Consider the following 17,803-nt stretch of genomic DNA (forward strand, 5'->3'; position numbering starts at 1 on the left):
GGTCATAAACTGGTACACTTGAAGATTTCCTTTTTGATAAGTTAATTGTTTGTAATTTTGCTTATATTGTGTTCATTTTGTCACTATGATACAAATTTCAGTTATTTTACCATTACTCTAAAATATGACAACAGTTTACCAGACAGCCTTGTGCTCTCAGACCTATTTTCGTATATTTATTAAAGTGAAAGCCTTTCTAGGCTCATGGTGAAGTTTTTGTGAGCAGACCTGACCGCCGAAGTGTCCACCGATGCGTCCACCAAAGCGTCATTACGCCATATGAAGATGGAAGAAAGAATGAAAATCGATTGATAGTGACAGTTAGTGAATGATAACTTTACAGTCGAGATTGGTAGGTTAATAATGACTGACTTATAATGACTACTAATGACCAGTGTGTCTAACGATGGCTTGTTAATATCTTTAGCGTGAAGAAGTGCACGACACGAGAGAAGGCACACAAGACACAGCGCTAAAAATATTAACATGCATGCCCACCAGTCTGTTTTGTTGGACGGCTTCTAATGACCACAACTGATTAGAAATGTCTAGTATTGAGTAGCAATGACTAAAATGACTATGAAATGACCAGTATGTCTACTGACAACTTGTAACAATTAGAATGAATTAGATATGACAAAATGCTTAGTAATGACCAGAAATGACTATGGTATGACCAACATGTCTAATGACAGCTTGTAATGACCACAATTCATTGCAAATGACTAAAGATGCTTAGTAGTGAGCAGTAATGACTAAAAGAAAGAAGAGATAAAGAGGCGAATGGTAAGAGGAGGAAGAATACGCTTTCGTTGTTCACCTCTTCATAGACCCTGCAATTTTTCATTGTTGTTTTCTACGGCAAATCTAAAAAAACTTAATTTGCGTTAAGTCTGACGTTAGACATTATTTGCAGACGGGGCACTTGTTTCCTCAAGCTATATGGAAAGTTTGCACCTTGTCTCGTACAGGTGTGACTGTATGCATGTTTTCCTGAGTCACCTTATGCAGCAATTAGCTGTATATATTGACAATCATCAATAACGTGAACTTGCCTGCATCATGATGACTGCCCACATATGGGCCGTTTAACTGGCAGATAATCCCATTGGGGCACATAATGGCCTGATATTTCAGCACATGAAACCATTTGCGCCCAGAGAAGAAGAGCTGATCCTCTGATGGTCGGCAAATAGCTGTACCATCAATGAAGCCCCAGCAGTTGTGTAGCGGTGTCCCTTTGGAATGCAAGGCCTGCAAGAAACATTAGGTGAATAGACCACACATTGACACAGTACCGAGAGCGTACATGGGAAAAGTCTTCCAATTTAGTGAGGTCCAACTAGAAGCTGTTATTTAAGTCTTGCAGGAGGTAGACAAAAGTGCTCTCAATGTCGGCGAGCACCGCATTTGTTGCTGACGAAATCGCCGAGTAATGTCGTCCGAAGAGCGGCTCCAGTTCACGCAGCCTGTTCGGATATTCCAGGCTCCGCAGAATTAGGCAGACTCTCATCTCCTGGAATTTTAACAAACTGCGGTATCGACACAACTTCCGGCAGTAGTAGTGCACTCTGCAGCCTTTGTACATCATGTGTTTCGAAACGAAAGTATATGCGAAATTGCCCGCTGTCCGTCCTGTCTGCTTAGGTAGCTGTGGACTGAGTGTGGCTCTTGGCACGTGTATTCGAGCACTTCGAGGCACAGAAAATTCTTCTATTTCCGACCACTTCAACGGGGACATGAGGAAAGGTTCCTCTAGTACACTCCTCAATGACATCACTTGTCGTGCAATTGCAAATCACATAACAAGACAGCACAGATTCCACCACATGGGCACCTGTCAGAAAGGCTGTCAACAAGGCTTGTACTGGATCCAGAAAACGATGGCTATCAAGTCGACACTTTGTTTTTAACTCTGGAAACTACACCACTAACACCTTAAAAGCACCTGCCTACATGTTTTATAAACAAATAAGTTATATGTATTTGTTTTGCTTTGTAAAATTGACAAAGGTATTTGATTTTTGTTTCACTACTTCGTATTTGGTCCGAGAGTGCTGCAAGCACGAAGGGCCTGCTATACACATAGCTTAAGCATGAAAATCGCCCGCCGCTCCGCTGTGGCTTAGCGGGGCAACTCGGAGCTGAGCGATCTTTAAAGACACTCAACTAAAACACTCTGTTCTTGGACTCCTGCACTAGGGCTCTTCGAAGCACCGCACTTACATTTACCATCCTCCTTCAGTCACAAAAGCAAGTTTAGTTGCAGTCAGTTTGACAAAGTGTTTAGCAAGATGAAACAAACACTTTCAAGTCACTCCAATGCATTCACCAAAAGGGACCGTAGTGTTCTGCGTGACTTTTCGAAACATTTTAACTCAACGGGGACCGTTAAAACTGCTTTTGAGAAGTCACTGAGAGCAGCATACGGAAAGCCTGGCACAAGCAAAGATAATGTTCCAGGAGAGTAGGCCCGATTACTACGTCCCCTACTGCTCTCCCGGGGAAATCAGTGATGTTATTTTCAAGGTAGAGAGCTGTAAGGCGCGAGAAAGGTATAATCCGGCATGGCTGACACAGCATGAGTGCCGCAGACGCGAGAAAGTCTGTCCGTACCGTGCCCGTGCGAGAATTGCATAATGCCAACGATGAAGACAAAGCAGCACATGTTACTTACATGGGCACTGGTTGCTTTTGTGATTATGAAAACATCCCCAGTAATATCAGGGCTGATTAACAGCAATATTTTCATGATATAATGTGTATGCAATGCGACAAGTTACCTCTTCGTGCACCGCCGCACCCGCATCCTCTGACATCTTGTTGGCCATGGCAGTTTTGGCTAGTTGCACTCTGTCGCTTTTTGGGAACCTGTGCAAGGTTCAATGCCGATAAGACTTTTATTTTCTCCACAACAAAAACTGACAAAAAGAAAACAACATGTACCCACGCACTTACGAAAATTCAGTAGTTCTGCCTCTGCCGGCTTCTGGCTGGACTCCCAATCGATGGTAACTATGCACCTGCGCAGCTGTCATATGCTGCCTTGTTCAATGAGCAGCCGAAAGCCAATATTTGTGCTTTGTATTGCACACACAGGGTAAACGTCCCAGGCATCTGTGATCAATTTTACAAGAATGTTCCAGAAAGTGCGGGAAAGCGAGCGACATGGGCACTGCACACTCGCAAAAATGGCGCACGAAAATAATAGAAATATAGCGGTCACGTGGACACATGACGTCAAAAAAGTTGGGGGTTGGAAATGATTCATGGGCGGCGACTTTGCTTCCTTCGCCATTACCCTACACTAGCATGACCTTCGAGACATGCGTGGAATCGTGGTACCCATGATGTATTTTTGGTTTTAGATAGCCTCTTAGATTTTTTGTTGCCCAGCCACTGCAAGTGAGGGCCAGTGGCGAAAGTGATTATGATGGACCACTTTTTTCTAAAAGGCCAAGCGTCAATGATTGGCAGATCAGGATTAATGGGGACAAGTTCTTTTAGGATTTCAGCATGTGACTCACCATTGTGGGTCATATGAATGACGTCCCGCACGGCACCATTGGGCAGAGCGAGGTAGGCGGTGGCATCAGTTGAGCTCATGCTGATGGGAATCAACGTGATTTGGGCATAACTCCGAGCTCGAACCTGCTCTGGAGTGCTGACCATGAAAATGTCATTTGTTGTATGCAGCCACACCTTGTCCTGGGCGAGTGCTTCCTGCAGGGGCATTTTCTTCACATTGCAGATTGCTGTGAAAAGCGTGTGAGGGGTCATCTTGGTCACGTCCAAACCGCCGCGTGATCGGACCACGATTTTGACGTCTCTCCGCGGGACTTGTGGGAGTGGCGCATGTTGCAGACGCAGCTGGTGGCATCGCAGTAATGGCTGGTGCTCGTGTGTCTTCCTGAAAGGTTACACAATTCGCGTTATACATGCAATCAGATTACACAAACTACAGTGACACAGACAGCAGACAGAACCATCAGTAACATTCGAGAAACTTCTGATACATGCAGGCACGCCCAGCACTTGGACAGTGAGAAGTGGTCACCCTACCCCCCCCCCCCCCCAAAATAAAATAAACAAAAACGTGTCAATATCAACTCGGTGAATGATCTAGTTCTCCAGGGTCACGAAATCACACACATTTTCAAGCCGTCATAGTTCATCTAACATCTTCACTGCAAAACTACAAATGAACAACACCAGTATATTCACCTTTCTGACATTCACTCAGTCACATTCATGTAAATTTGGAAGGTCTGCAATATAGAGGGCACTTCCCACATTCATCCCAACACCTATCTTGTCCACCTCGCTAGTATTAAATGCACAGTCTCCTCAACTCCCATTCTAATGTACAAGTGCGATACATTCTTGTGCACTTAACACTTCAGTCTTTCACATGCCAAATAGCACATGCCATCTTCCAGCATGAGCACTCTATCAAGTACATACCGTATTTACATGATTGTAAGTCGACCCCTTTTTTAATATTTGAAAGTCTGAAGTTGGGGGGTCGACTTACAATCGAAACCAAAACATGGCCCCGCCAAAAAAAGCAATACAAGCAAGAGCTACAACGTAGTTACAATTTTATGTTTGCTCTATGGCCCTACCCGTATCTAGCGCCACTGTTCCCATTTGCGGCGGCACCCTCACAACGGCGGCGCTTGCGGGGAGTATCGGTAGTTCATAGAAGAGCAGACACCGCTCGTGGGTTTCTCTTTCTCTGTTTAAAGGCTAGACGCGTTCCACTTGAGTGCCGGCTACGTGCTACATCTCTGCTTCCCCAGTCGTCATGAGTGCTGCAGGCCCACTAATCGCTCGGCACTCGTTCACAGCAGCGTTCAAGGGGGCTGCCATCCTTTACGCCGAAGAAACAAATCACTGCGCAGCGGGCCGCAATTTCGATGTTTCTAAACGGGTGGTGCGAGAGTGGCGACTGCAGTGAAGCGAAATTTTCACCCTGTGACGGCAAGTGACAAATTTCCCACGTGCCGAAGTCTGGACGCTTTCCGGAGCTGTACGCTAAGCTTGCGGCGTACGTTGCTGAAATGCGTGATCGGTCCCTGCCATTGAAGTGCGACGTGATCATGAAACAAGCCCGGACCTTCGCCTTAATTTTAAGGTTCTGCTCCGCCGCGAGTACAACGAGTAGCTGGCGGCAGAAGACTGCGAAATTACGCCAACCGGACCTGTCAAAAGAGCCTCCGTGATGGCTGCGTGTGGTTGGGTGCATTTGGCTTGGGCTGCTGTTCTGCAAGATGTCTTGGTGCGGTCGTTTGCCAAATTTGAAATTTCGCTGGACCACGACGCGCTGTGGGACCGCAGCAACGATGACGATGGCAGCACTAGCGAAGACGAGTAGTCGAATGACCATGTCAGCTACTAATAAATTTTCGTTATCGAATGCCACCTCGGGTATGCTCTCTTATTTCTTTTTTCGGTCAAGCGATATGGGGGGGGGTCGACTTACATTCGAGTCGACTTACAATCGCGTAAATACGGTAATACAGGCCACCCATGGACTTGAAGTAAGAGGTACACATTCTCTTTGTCTGCTGGTGGTGCTGCACGTGGTAACTGTCCTCTCATTGAGGCTCTTTCATACTGAACCACACTTTTGGGGTGCTGCCCAAGCTTACTGACAAAGTTGCCTCGTGAATTCCAACTGAGGAAAAACATCCCTTACCAAGTGGTTTTTCTGGTGGGCCTCCTATTGCATTGCTACTAGTCATCTTTTCACACAATTCCTTAAGCTTTTACGACAGACTCGTTGTTTGCAAAAGTTGACGGACCTGCAAGCTCATTGTGAAGCGATCCAAGACATGTAGGGGCACTACATTTGCATCACTGACTAGGTTAAGAAGTGAATCATTTCCAGATTCGGAAGATAAATGTGGAATGTGACCGTAATGGTCCCAGCTGCTGCACACTTTGTGGAAGGTGCACCAGTTGGTGGACATTAAATGTCATGGCTTCCTGCCCATAGAGCTGCTCCACCTGGTACACAAATCGGGCCAAATTCTCCGTAGCCACCTTCAGGTCATTTCTTGTTATTTGTTCTTTCAGGAGGAGAAAAATTCCATTTACCAGTAGGCAGAAGGGGTCATGGTACTCAGTTGGCAAGATGCCGTCAAGGCATAGCACAGCATAAAACAGCAGCCACCATTTCCACTCACTGGCCTTCCACATGCTCCGATCATGAAGTGTTCGCAACAATCTAGTAAAAAAGTGGGGTGGTTTAAAATGACTAGTCGTGATGTCACACTTTGGCGTTTGGACAGCATTCCTATATATGCTGGTGAATGCACGGCACTGAACCAAATGTCTGCCACACCCTCCAAAACACAATGCATATAGTCGAGGCACACACCCCACACCAATTCAAACTTTGGCGTCAGGACAAGTGGCATCTGGACCCCACGAGATAGTTCGCCAGTAGACAGTGCTAACTGCACATCTTCGTTCACTTGGCTAGTGGTATGTGGGACAGGCACTTCTTTGCTGCTCAAAACAGGGTACTTGACAGATCCTGCAATATTCAAATGTTTGCACCAGTCAAAAATATTTGGATTGCAACAAGAAAACCTTTATCACTTTTTAAATAAAAGCTACAAATGAAAAGAGCTTTTCTAACATATATTAGCATATGGCACCATGACATAAAATATACTTATAGCAAAACTCACTTTTGCACTTTGGCCCTTTGTGGAGACAGAAGCTACATCTGAAGTAGCCGTTGAATTGTTTAGCATTGAGGACTGCTGCACATGCAGGTACAGTGCTCACGGAATGAAATGGTACACGGAGCACTTAGTAGAACCGTATATATATGCAAAGTATGCGGGAGCACCGTGTCATGTCGCTAGGAATTTGGTCACCAAAGGTGACAATGACTTCGATGTAATTGTACGCGCCAGAATTACGTCGATGCGACACGAACTGCAGCCGGTTGAAACGAAAGCATGCGCATTACTTAGCCCTAAATTGACACGTTTCATTCCGTGAGCACTGTACATCTATGCAGCAGCACACTACCTTGACACTTGATTCAAGTTCTCTGTGATGAATTTTCCACTTCACTGTACTCATCTTGAGGACCTCCTTGACAAACACGTCCAGGAACTTAGCCATTTCTGGGTGCCCCTTGCCGAACCAGAGGCCTCCAAGTAGAACATTGGTCCAGTGCACTGCTCCTGGCAACTCATTGATCACACACTGAATGGGCCACAAGGAAGTTTTGTTGCAGTTAAACACTCTGGAACCATCAGTATTGAATGTGAGAGTGATATCGCTCCACTAACTTCCCTCCATATGTTTATGATACATTGCTCCGTCTGTGCTGTCAGTTAGCACTGTATTTTTGCTTGAACTCTCACGCAGATTCTTCTTCTCGAGAGAGTCGAAAAGTGCCATGGCCACCACCTTACTTGAAAGTAAAACATCAGTTTGTTTCTTCAAATTCATCACTGCATAAAAATTGTGCACCGAATTCAGGGCATTGCAGCTTGAAGAAGCAAAACTGTGTCCTTCAGCATTGGCAGCAGGCGTACTGCAGGTTGTACACAAGTAGTAGCATTTCACTAATTGCCTCTGCCAATTCTTCCACGCCTTTCTCAGCAAATATTAAGACGAAGGCAGCATCTCGGCTCCCAGCAGAAGGTTCACCACATGTTCTAGCTTTTCCATGTCGCTCCAGTTGAGCCCTGCTGGTGTTGAGTAGTCCATCAATGCAACCATTGCATCAGCAACACTCGGGTCACAATTTGGCAAACATTCCCTTGAGAACAATTTCATAAAGTTGTCCTTGCTGTCCGCCGTGTCGGCGCAGTTGCTTTCATTGCCCACATCCACATGTGGAGACTGTCAGTTCTTCACTTGCATGGTCATTGACGATATGCTGCAGTGACCTCTGGCTGCGATCGTCATTTCGTGTGTTTTCGGCAACGTCGTCCACTTCAGCTGCCAAACAATTGTAGTCTGGCTTCTCAACCCCATCACACTCCGAAAACTCCACGGTGATTGGCTTGCGAAGCTTGAGCATCCTATTTCATCATCAGATGCTCACTATTCCAGTGCATTGGAACATCTTGCACTACTTCCAGGGCATTCAGCTGCATTTCCCTTTGTACTTCCATAAAGCGCGCCCGAGCCTTTGAGCTTCTCTTATAACGGCCAACGATAGCCGTGGCCTTCGTGCACATTTGGGAAAATCCGGCTACGTCCCGCTTGACATCACTCACGCACAACTGCAGCGTGTGTCCAAAACTTTTTATGCCTATCGAAGGCAACTGAGTAATTGTAGCAGTGAAATTTCTCCCATTATCTGCGACAACGTACACTGGCACAGTACCTGGATCAGAAAGTGCTCACTCCTCCACCACACTTTTCAGAAAGAGCACGAAGTTTCCCACCGTATGAGCGTCTGCGATTTCTGTACATGCCAGTGCGTTCACATGCAGTTGAAATGAGCTGTACATGATGTGGCATGTTACCGACAAGTATCTTTCATTAGCACGTGTGTCCAACTGTCCGTCGTTATTGAAATTACCTGTACTCTACTGTCAATCACTGCCTGAAGGCTGCTTATCAAGTTTTGCTTCTTCGAAGCATAGAGCTCCGGAATTATTGCTCTGGAAAACGTTGTTTGCGACGGCACAATGTACTCGGGAATAGCATCATTCTTAATGGCCACAAAGCCTGGCTCCTCAACAACACTGTAAGACTGCATTCCGCGCACTAATCCGGCAATAGCCTTTGTCATTTCCTGTTGTTTTGGCGCCGTATGTTTCAGCTTCAGCTTGGAACGGTCAGCTACTGAAGGCTGTTGTGCGTCAGGCTTAGTGACAGCAGTAGACTTCACACTTTTCCGCGCACAATGTTCTTTTTCGTATGTCACGAATACATCCGGGTGCCTCTTTAAATGCGTCGCCAGAGTCGTCGTAGTCCCTGTTGGTGTCTTCAGAACAACATGGCATTTGAGAAACTGAGCTTCCTGGCCTAGCAGGACCTTCACAAAAAAGTTCCATATCAGGTTGGCACCCGTGGACGCATTGGCCATGTCACTTGACTGATTGAAGCAACTGATGCACACTGAAGTTCAAGCGTGCAATGTGATCAACACCTGCTCACGGCACACAAACCACACGGTAACCAAACAAACAATGAAAGAGGAGCCTTGACTACCATGACGAATGTGCCCATGTGATGGCTATGACAACGCTATGAATGTGGCTTAGCTTATCTTGGCTCCACATGTAGTCAATGGATGGATGGATGGATGGATGGCGGCTATACCCTTTGTAACGGGCGGCGGCTGACGCCACCTAGCCTTTTGCTCCCCTTCCTATTTTATTATTATTCTTTTTTTCCTTTCTTTATATCCTCTTTTTCTTAACCTAGTTTTTACTCCCCTCCTCCCCCCAGGATAACTATCTAAAACAGTACAGGAAACATTATGTCCCCGATTTATGGTATTATCTATCCCTTGACTTCCTCCACCAATCCTCTAGCCTCCTCTTCGTTACTGCTACTCTTTTCTCGTCTATTTGCCTTTGTTCCCCGGGAAAACCTAATGCCCCTTCCATATCTGCCACTGTTCCCTCTGCCAGGGTCGGGCGAAGGTCTGTGCATCTCAGCACTATATGCTCAGTGGTCTCCATTTCGGCTCCGCAAGCTGTGCACCGAAAGTCCACGTCTTCAAATTTAGCCCTGTATGTTTTCGTTCTCAAAACCCTTGTCCTAGCCTCGAATAATAGTGAGCTGCCCCGCGAGTTATCAAATAAGAGCTCTCTCTTAATCTCCTGCTTTTGTGACCTATACATTGATAGCGCTGGCTTTCCGAGCATTCTTCTTTCCCACATTTTTCTTTCCGTCTCCTTCACCTCCTTTCCCACACTAGAACCAAGTTGGACCCCCTCCCTCGGCTGTAGGTATCTATTCCTCAGCTTCCTCGTTCGGAGTGTCCACTTTGTGTTCAAACTTTTCATGTACAGATATTTGTACACTTTTCCTGCCCACCTTTTTTCCTCCAGTGTTGGGAGTCTCTGTTCAAATTTTAGTTTACTTATTGCCTCTCTACCTTCGAATGACGTCCATCCCATGTCCTCCTGCACTCCCTCAATTGGGGTGTTCCCGTGTGCTCCTAAGGCCAACCTGCCTACACTTCTCTGTCTCGTTTCCATGCATGCCTGAACTTCCGATTTCATGCACAGTACTGAATTTCCGAATATGAGGCCAGGTACCATAACCCTTTTCCATACACCCCTAACCACCTCGTACCTATTATAGTTCCAAAGTGCCTTGTGTTTCATTACAGCTGAGTTCTTTTTCACTTTTTCAATCATAGTTTTTTCCTGTTCTTCCAAGTACTTTTCGCCCTCGTTTAGCCATATGCCCAAATACTTGTATTTTTCAACATGATCAATCTTAGTGCTTTGTATTTCCAATGGTTCCCCCCTTTCTTCATTGTATACTATTATCCCAGACTTCACTCTACTGAATTGCAGTCCCAATTTTTCTCCCTCCTCTCCACATATGCTTATTAGTTCCTGTAGCCCTACTCGGGTGTCAGCAAGCAGTACAATATCATCTGCATACATCAGTCCGGCTAGTACTTGAGCTACCTTCTGCCCTTCCAGCATATAGCTTATGTCAGTTCCTATTGTGCTCTGTTCTAGTCTCTTTTCCATTTGGCTCATGTAGATCATAAAAAGCAGAGGTGACAATGGACAGCCCTGCCTGAGACCTCTTCTTATTTTTAGCTGGCTTTGTAGTTTCCCCCTCCCATGTTATCTCTACCTCATTATCTGTATAAACTTGTTGTAGGAACTCAATCATCTTTCTATCTAGACCATATTCCCTCAACTGGCTCCATAACTTTTCTCGGTTTACATTATCATAAGCTCCTCTAATGTCTAAAAAAAGCTATTCATAGCGGCTTCTGTCTGGCTGTCGCTATCTCTATGCACTGTGTTATAACAAATAAATTATCATCTAGCCTTCTGTTCCTTCTAAATCCATTCTGCAGTTCTCCCAAGATTTCTTCACATTCTGCCCATTCCTCCATTCTCTCCTTCACCATCTGCATTGCTACTCTGTATGTGACTGATGTGATAGTTATTGGCCTGTAGGATTTAATGTTGTCCTTGCTTCCCTTACCTTTATAAACTAATATCATTCTGCTTGATTTCCAGTCCCGTGGAACATCTCCCCCTACTACTATTTGTTCAATAAGTTGTTGTAATTTTATATTTACTTTTCTGACCTAATATGTTTATCAATTTCATAGGTATGCCATCAGGTCCTGTCGCTGTTCCCACGGGGACCTTGTGTTCAATTCCGTCCCATTCCTTACTTGTCATCCTTCTGTATTCCTCCTCTAATTCTGTCCTGCTGTTGTCATTGTTCTCCATTTCGCTAACGACTGGCTCTGCAAATGCTGCCTCTATTGTTAACCTAATATATTCCTGCGCTTCCTCTCCCTCTACCTTTGTTCCTTCTGGTGTGGTCAGTGAGTGCTGAACCACCTTTGTCTTCTAACTCTGTTGCCTAATGTGTTCCCAAAATTTCTTAGAGGCATTTCTGTCTTTTTTTCGTATCTCTAACATCCACTGTACCCCAACTTTTGCTATCTTGGTTTGAATTAATGCCAATGCTTCTCTTTTCATTGCAAGGTAATCATCCCATTTTGTCTCCACCTCTTCTGATGTGGCTCCCCTTTTCTTCGCTGCTCTTTGTTTTCTGCACGCATCTTTGCGTTGCTCTATGGCCTCCTTAACTTCTCGGTCCCACCAGCTTTTCGGTTTATGTTTTCCCCTGCTTACTTCCTAGTTTCCTAATCTGTCCCTTCTCTAGCTCTCGTTTAAAAATACCTATTAACTCGTCGTATGTCCATGCCCTTTGTGGTTGCTTGGATACCATGCTTTCAATGTTTTTTGCCACTTCTTGTTGCTGCCTGTCATTCAATTTGCTCATACCTTTCCTTTCTTTAGTTTCTACCAGCGGTACTGTCCTTCCGAAACTGATTTTGATTCGTTTGTGATCACTCCCCAGGCTTTTTTTACTTTCCTCATCAATTTCCATACATCCCAACCGTTCATACAGCTTGTGGGACATTAGGCAGTAGTCGATTGTCGAGTGGGTGTTATTTCTTTCCCATGTTATTTTCCCATCGCATTTAATTTCAGTATTAACTATCACAAAATCATGAGCCTCACAAAAATCTACTGACATTTGCCCTGTTGCATCTGTCGCCCCGTCAAGGTATTCCAAATGTGCATTCATGTCCCCTAGAATGATTATCTCCCCTTTCATAGCTAACTCCCTGATGTCCTTGGCCATACATTTGAAATGTTTTGCATTTTCCTCTTTCGACTCATTCCCCGTTTTCAGATACACAACTCCCAGGATTGTCTCAACATTCCCTACGGTGCCCTTGAGCCACATGTGTTCACTGCAGCTCTCCCTTACCCTTTCCCAGTCCTGTCCCTTCTCTAGTGCCCCAAGGCCTCCTCCTCTGCGTTCTTTCCTTTTTCTGTTGCATCCAACCACGGTGTAAGAATACATTTAGGTGTTGACACTGCGCTCGGCGGCGCGACCAGGACTTGTTCGCCGCTCCCTGCGCTTCTCTCGAACGCTGACAGATGGCGCTACGCACCCGGGGCCCCTAGGGTGCCTCGATGCGCGCGCCCCCGCTTAGGGTGAGGACATCTGCGTCGTCTGCTACGGCGGCCGCCATTCTCGCTCCCACTGCATGCTCGTTCTCGCGGAGAACGGACTCCTCCGCTTTCCGGCTCCCTATCTCACGCTCGGCAGCGACTGGGGCTAACCCCCTTTCTCCCGCGCTGTTATGCGGAGGGCGTTAAAAGGCTGAATGGGCATTTTTCTTCGTGAACGGAGGCGCGGTAAACAGGATTGCATGGGAAACCTCACTGATGTCCCAATGCAAGTGAGTGAATTTGATCGGTAAGAAAATTCAGCCGACGCGGTCAGTGCAACAACGTCTTGGTTCTGCACGCTTTGAAGAAACAGCATCAGCAACGGTAATAAAATATAAAGTCCCCTTTTCGTCTGGTAACAGCCAGATGAATACAAAAGCTGTTACCCAAGCAAACATGAAATCATTTATTCAGTGCTTATGAAAACACACAAAGTTAGAGATTTGTGTTTAATGGGAACGTGAACACTGAACATTATTGCACTTTTTAAAAGTCGACATTTATGTTAAATAGACCGTAATTGATAAAATAGTTGTGATCACTATATATATAGATGCAGACTTCAGACTTTGAAGGAAAAGGCTCGCAGAACTGCAGATTCCAGCTTGCTTACGCAAGGCTGACCCCTGCACAAGTCTTGCTTCCGTGGCCACTAGGATGAGTGCTCGGAATTTGTCGGAGATGAATTCGGAGCCTCACTCTGGCATATGCAGCAGTCAGCATTTTGCTTATTCGTTCTTTGTGAGCCATGCATGTGTTCACTGAGGGTTTGTCTATGCCTTCGAGATAGGCTATCAGAGAACGAAGTGGCGACTTCATGGTGAAAAATTTGCCTGTGCACCATGAGTTGACAGCGGTGAAATGTTCCTCGTAGTTTTTTAAAGTTTTCATGACATCAGCGCTTGGATATACGAGGTTTTGCCCATCCCTGACGTATTCCTTGAGTGCAGTCAGGGAAGCATACTGATCGTCAGGCTTGCCAAGGAGAGCAGCCTTGCACTGCGGACAAGTTATAGATTTCAAAATTCCTTTCAAAATAAAACCGCCAAGGTAAAACAAGATGCGGCACTCGGTTGACGTGAGCTCTTCAATGAACAGAATTTCCGTGTCGTTGATTTCATCGACTTCGCTTTCTGCACATTCCTTCTTGCTATGTGCAAGCAGATCGACAAGGTATTCGCGGTCGTCAAGTTCGTAGCTTGTTGATCTCGGAGTGTGAAGAAAGTGGCTGACGCTGACGAGTCGGAGTGCACACTTCAAGTCATACGCAGTGGGCACTGGCTTCATGAGCCGCACCACAGAAAAAAGGTTTTCTAGGCAGTCTTGCAACAGCCTGCTCGTGAGGAGGAATTCATACCCTTCACTGCCAAGAAGCACTTCTTGAAGGCGAAGGACAGCCGTTGTCGCAATTAGGACCCCTGCTTGCGATGGCTTCCACTGAGATCCAGTGCCCATTTTCAGTTCTCTGATGGTGTCTGTTGCCGTGCGTAGTGTGTCCAAGGCGGCATGATATTTAGTAATGTTCCTGCGGCTTAGCGCCATGGTGGGATGACGCGATGACATGAGGGCATACCACCTAGAAACGAGGTCCATAAACCACGCTGTTGTTTCGGCCTCTGGCTCAATCACTCCTTCTTTTATTAGGAACCGAATAGCTGGTGGGGCTTCACGGAAGAGCTGGACAGCGACTCCTACTTTCATTTTGGTGAAGTGCCCACAACTAATGTGGGTTTCTGACAAATTTGGTGCTACCTTAAGTTCGTTGGCTGCGTCATAATCCAAGACGGCCTGTACATGCTCCAATTTCACCTTCGAGGCCGTCAGTCCGTTCCTGCTTACTGTAGTATCACTGAGTGTGAAAACTTTTGAGCTTAGAAGCTGTCCTTTCAGGTTCTTAAGGACATGTGCCGGGTCCGAGATGAAAAAAAGTTCCTTCCCTTTTAAGGTTGGGTGAGGTATTGAGCACGAAGTTGTCGAATGGCGGTGGCTCGAAAAGCCAAATTCTCTCCACATAGCGCGGTTTGCTGCACCCATGTCACATGTGATAACACGGACTCTTAGAGAAATCTGGCTGCATATCTGCACTATTTCCAGGACATATGCCTTGAGTACAGAGCCGTCCACGTGCCTACCAGTGAATTCATAGGCTATCACTTGCTTCCATCTCTGGTTTACCCCACCTAGCATAAACACCAAAGCATGATTGGCTGGCTCTTCAGGCTTTGAGGGCAACGTCGTTCCTCCCAGAAGCACGTCTTCGCCACGGTCGAGTTCAAATCCGGGTGCTATCTCCATTTCATCTAAAAAGAGAACGCAGTCTTTCTCCACGTCCTCCATTCCCTCTGCTTTCGACCTCATGACGTCGATCACTTCATGCAGGATACCTGGCAGAAACTTCAGGCCCTGAATTCTTCTTGCTAACGTTCTGCTGGATGGAAGAGGGTAGCCAATCTTTCTGAGTGTTTCATACCCGGTGGTTCCACAAGCAAATTTAATTTTTAGACCTTGCTTTACTGTTTGCGCTGACCACGAATTACCATGATTGTTGTTCCGAGAAAGAGCACGAATTTGGTCTTCATTTAAAAACTTCGTATTTCGTGAGAAATTAGTTGCCTCTTTCTGCAGCTTGCGTACCTGCATCTGTAGTTTTTTGACAGTGTTCTTAGATTCGTTATGATGTTGTCTAAGCTTATTATTGGCTGCTGTGAGATCTGCAATCTTCTTCCTAAGCTCAGCTGCCTCAGAATCGAGGGGTTGGGTCGCAGTAACTATTGCAGTTTCTTGAAGCCGTGCATCCCTGGGGGTCGAAGTAAGTTGCCCATTAGCATTGTTGGTTTCCGTAGCCGCCAATCTCTCATTTATCTCCCCGTCTGACGAAGAATCAGCGGGAGAAAATTCCTGCGTAGTTGAGGGAAGAACGTTTCTCACTTCTCGTGAAGAATTGTGTGCGGCTGCGTCGTCACTGAATAATGCAGGCACGTGTGCATTTCGTTCCCTTGGTGGCCTTCGCTCTTTAGGAAGTTCTGGAAACAGATAAATAAGAAAAAATGCCCATTACATATATTTAAGATTGTGTTAACTAAAAGCAGAATAGAAGGCGCGCCAGAAAATTTAATATGTATGCGCATGAATCGTTTCCTCACATAACTTTTTCAAATGTAGATAATGAGCCGATAAGCAACGTGGTAACAAATACCAGGGTCAGGAGGCATCTCACCTTTGAATGGGAACACCGTTGGTACAGCATTAGGCTTGAGCTTCTTCCACCCATCCGCGCGGTTCTGTTCGAAGCTGCTGGCTTCGAAATGAGCCTGCAGATGAATTTGATATTGAAATTAGCGGCGCATTTCCGGCTCGATAATGAAAACAATGAAGGCAGCACGCAAGAGAACACAGTAGTCCAAATATCAGTCGAATTACTCGAATGAGAGCCTCAATCTGCACATAACATATCCTGTCTATCTCATTCACTGACTTAATCCGCCATCGCAGAACGAAGCGTCGGGTTAACAGGCCAAAGAACAAATTAGTCGAAATATCAGGCGAATTACTCGAATGAGCGCCTCAATCTGCACATAACAACGATCTCTGTTAATCTCATTTACTGACATAATGCGGCGTCGTAGGACGAAGCGTCCGGTTAATAGGCAGCGGAAGCTACCCAACGCCGCACACATGTCAAAAACAACTTCAGAAATCGTGAGTGAATTAATCAAAATTGGTTCCTGGACCATCCATTTGCACAGTAATTGCCACAGCTTATGTGCCCTTGCTTGTCCTCATGCTCTGTGCCTTGATGCAATGTTTGGGCCCAGACCGCAATTCGCTGGCAAGCGCCTAGTAAAGGCAATTACCTTTGAATGAAAAGAAGCGGCGAAAGCACGCGTGGTACGCATTCCCCAGCGGACACGTGTCGTGCAATTTCGGATGCGAACAAGCAAGCGGCAGACAATGGCCTGTACCGCGCTGTAGTGAAACTCATTTACTTTGTTTTAGTGTTTCACGCAGCTTTTTTAAGCCGAGCAAGAAGAATATTGAACGACACTTAGCTGCCCAAACGCAACAAAATACAAATAAATCGCAACAAAAACAGCACTGAACCAACATGTGGCACTTACGCTGCAGACACACGAGGAGTTCGTCGGTTGCCACTTGTCACGCTTGACTCGCACCAGCCACAGAAGCCGCCTTTTTGGGTCCCTTGGAAAATGGAACATCCTCCAACCATTTCTCGAATGGTTGGAGCACTGAGGAACACAACATCCAGGCATTCTACGCCGATGAAAGCCGCGCGAACGCAGCAGCGTTTCGAGGACGCCCGCACAGCAGCGCGGCGAAGTCGACGCGGGCAACGCAATGGCGGAGGGAGCGCGCGAAAACAGGTTTAGGCGGCGCCGGCTGGTTCAAAGGGTGACCTCACCCTCCGCGGGGGCGCGCGCATCGAGGCACCCTAGGGGCCCCTAGTCGCCGAGCTTCGGCAGCCGTAATGCAGATGCCACGGGTTCTTTCGGTGCCGCTGCGTGTACGCGTGCTTTGTGAAGTGCGGCAAGACAACGAAGGATTGAAACTGCTGTCGACACCAAATAATTTTGGGCTACTTCGGGTTTTTCTTGCTGAGACTGCATGAATGGGCGGAACAGCAGCGAGGACGCAGCCCTGTGCTGCTTCCGAGCTCGTTATCGAAATGCGTTCATAGCAAATTTTTTTTTCGTTCATCCGCACGACGGCTGTGAGCATAGTTAACTACACTGCCTCTTAAATATAAAAGGTCGGACTCAACGCGCCCACATTTGGCCTGAAGAGCCTACGCGTACATTCAAACATTGCTTGAGCAGTGTATTGCGCCAATGCTGCGAGATGACCGCCGTGTTGAGAACATGGTTAACTTCGGAGTTCTTACTGAGTTCTTCGGAATTCGGAGAACTGGAGTTCTTTAATTTGCACAGAAACCTCAAGGACGTTTCCGCATTTCGCCTGCATCAGAAATACTTACTCCGCAGCCACGAATAGAACCCGCGCTCTTGTGCTGTATTGCAGAACGCCACTGCCGCTATACACGCGAACGCCGGGAC

General features: G+C 46.3%; 1 protein-coding gene across 3 annotated transcripts; it reads right to left on the bottom strand.

Annotated features, from left to right (window-relative positions):
* Positions 1–76: 76 nt before the first annotated feature.
* On the bottom strand, positions 77–9,241 carry LOC139049612 (uncharacterized). 3 transcript variants are annotated; one of them, XM_070525232.1, is made up of 6 exons: positions 6,702–9,241; positions 6,386–6,544; positions 3,528–3,910; positions 2,959–3,031; positions 2,784–2,871; positions 77–1,516 (listed from the first exon to the last, which is right to left on the bottom strand). In XM_070525232.1, exons 3-6 carry the CDS (start codon positions 3,778–3,780, stop codon positions 1,343–1,345), a joined length of 588 nt encoding a protein of 195 aa, XP_070381333.1. In that variant the 5' UTR covers positions 3,781–3,910; positions 6,386–6,544; positions 6,702–9,241; the 3' UTR covers positions 77–1,342. The 3 variants fall into 3 exon arrangements, 2 of the variants coding, with proteins under 2 accessions (XP_070381333.1, XP_070381332.1); XM_070525231.1 differs by lacking the exons at positions 6,386–6,544; positions 6,702–9,241 and having other exon boundaries at positions 77–1,254; positions 3,528–4,017; XR_011508423.1 differs by lacking the exons at positions 3,528–3,910; positions 6,386–6,544; positions 6,702–9,241 and having other exon boundaries at positions 77–1,254; positions 2,955–3,485.
* Positions 9,242–17,803: the final 8,562 nt, after the last annotated feature.

Source organism: Dermacentor albipictus, chromosome 9 (genome assembly GCF_038994185.2).
Source record: "Dermacentor albipictus isolate Rhodes 1998 colony chromosome 9, USDA_Dalb.pri_finalv2, whole genome shotgun sequence".
NCBI classification, from domain to species: Eukaryota; Metazoa; Arthropoda; class Arachnida; order Ixodida; family Ixodidae; genus Dermacentor; species Dermacentor albipictus.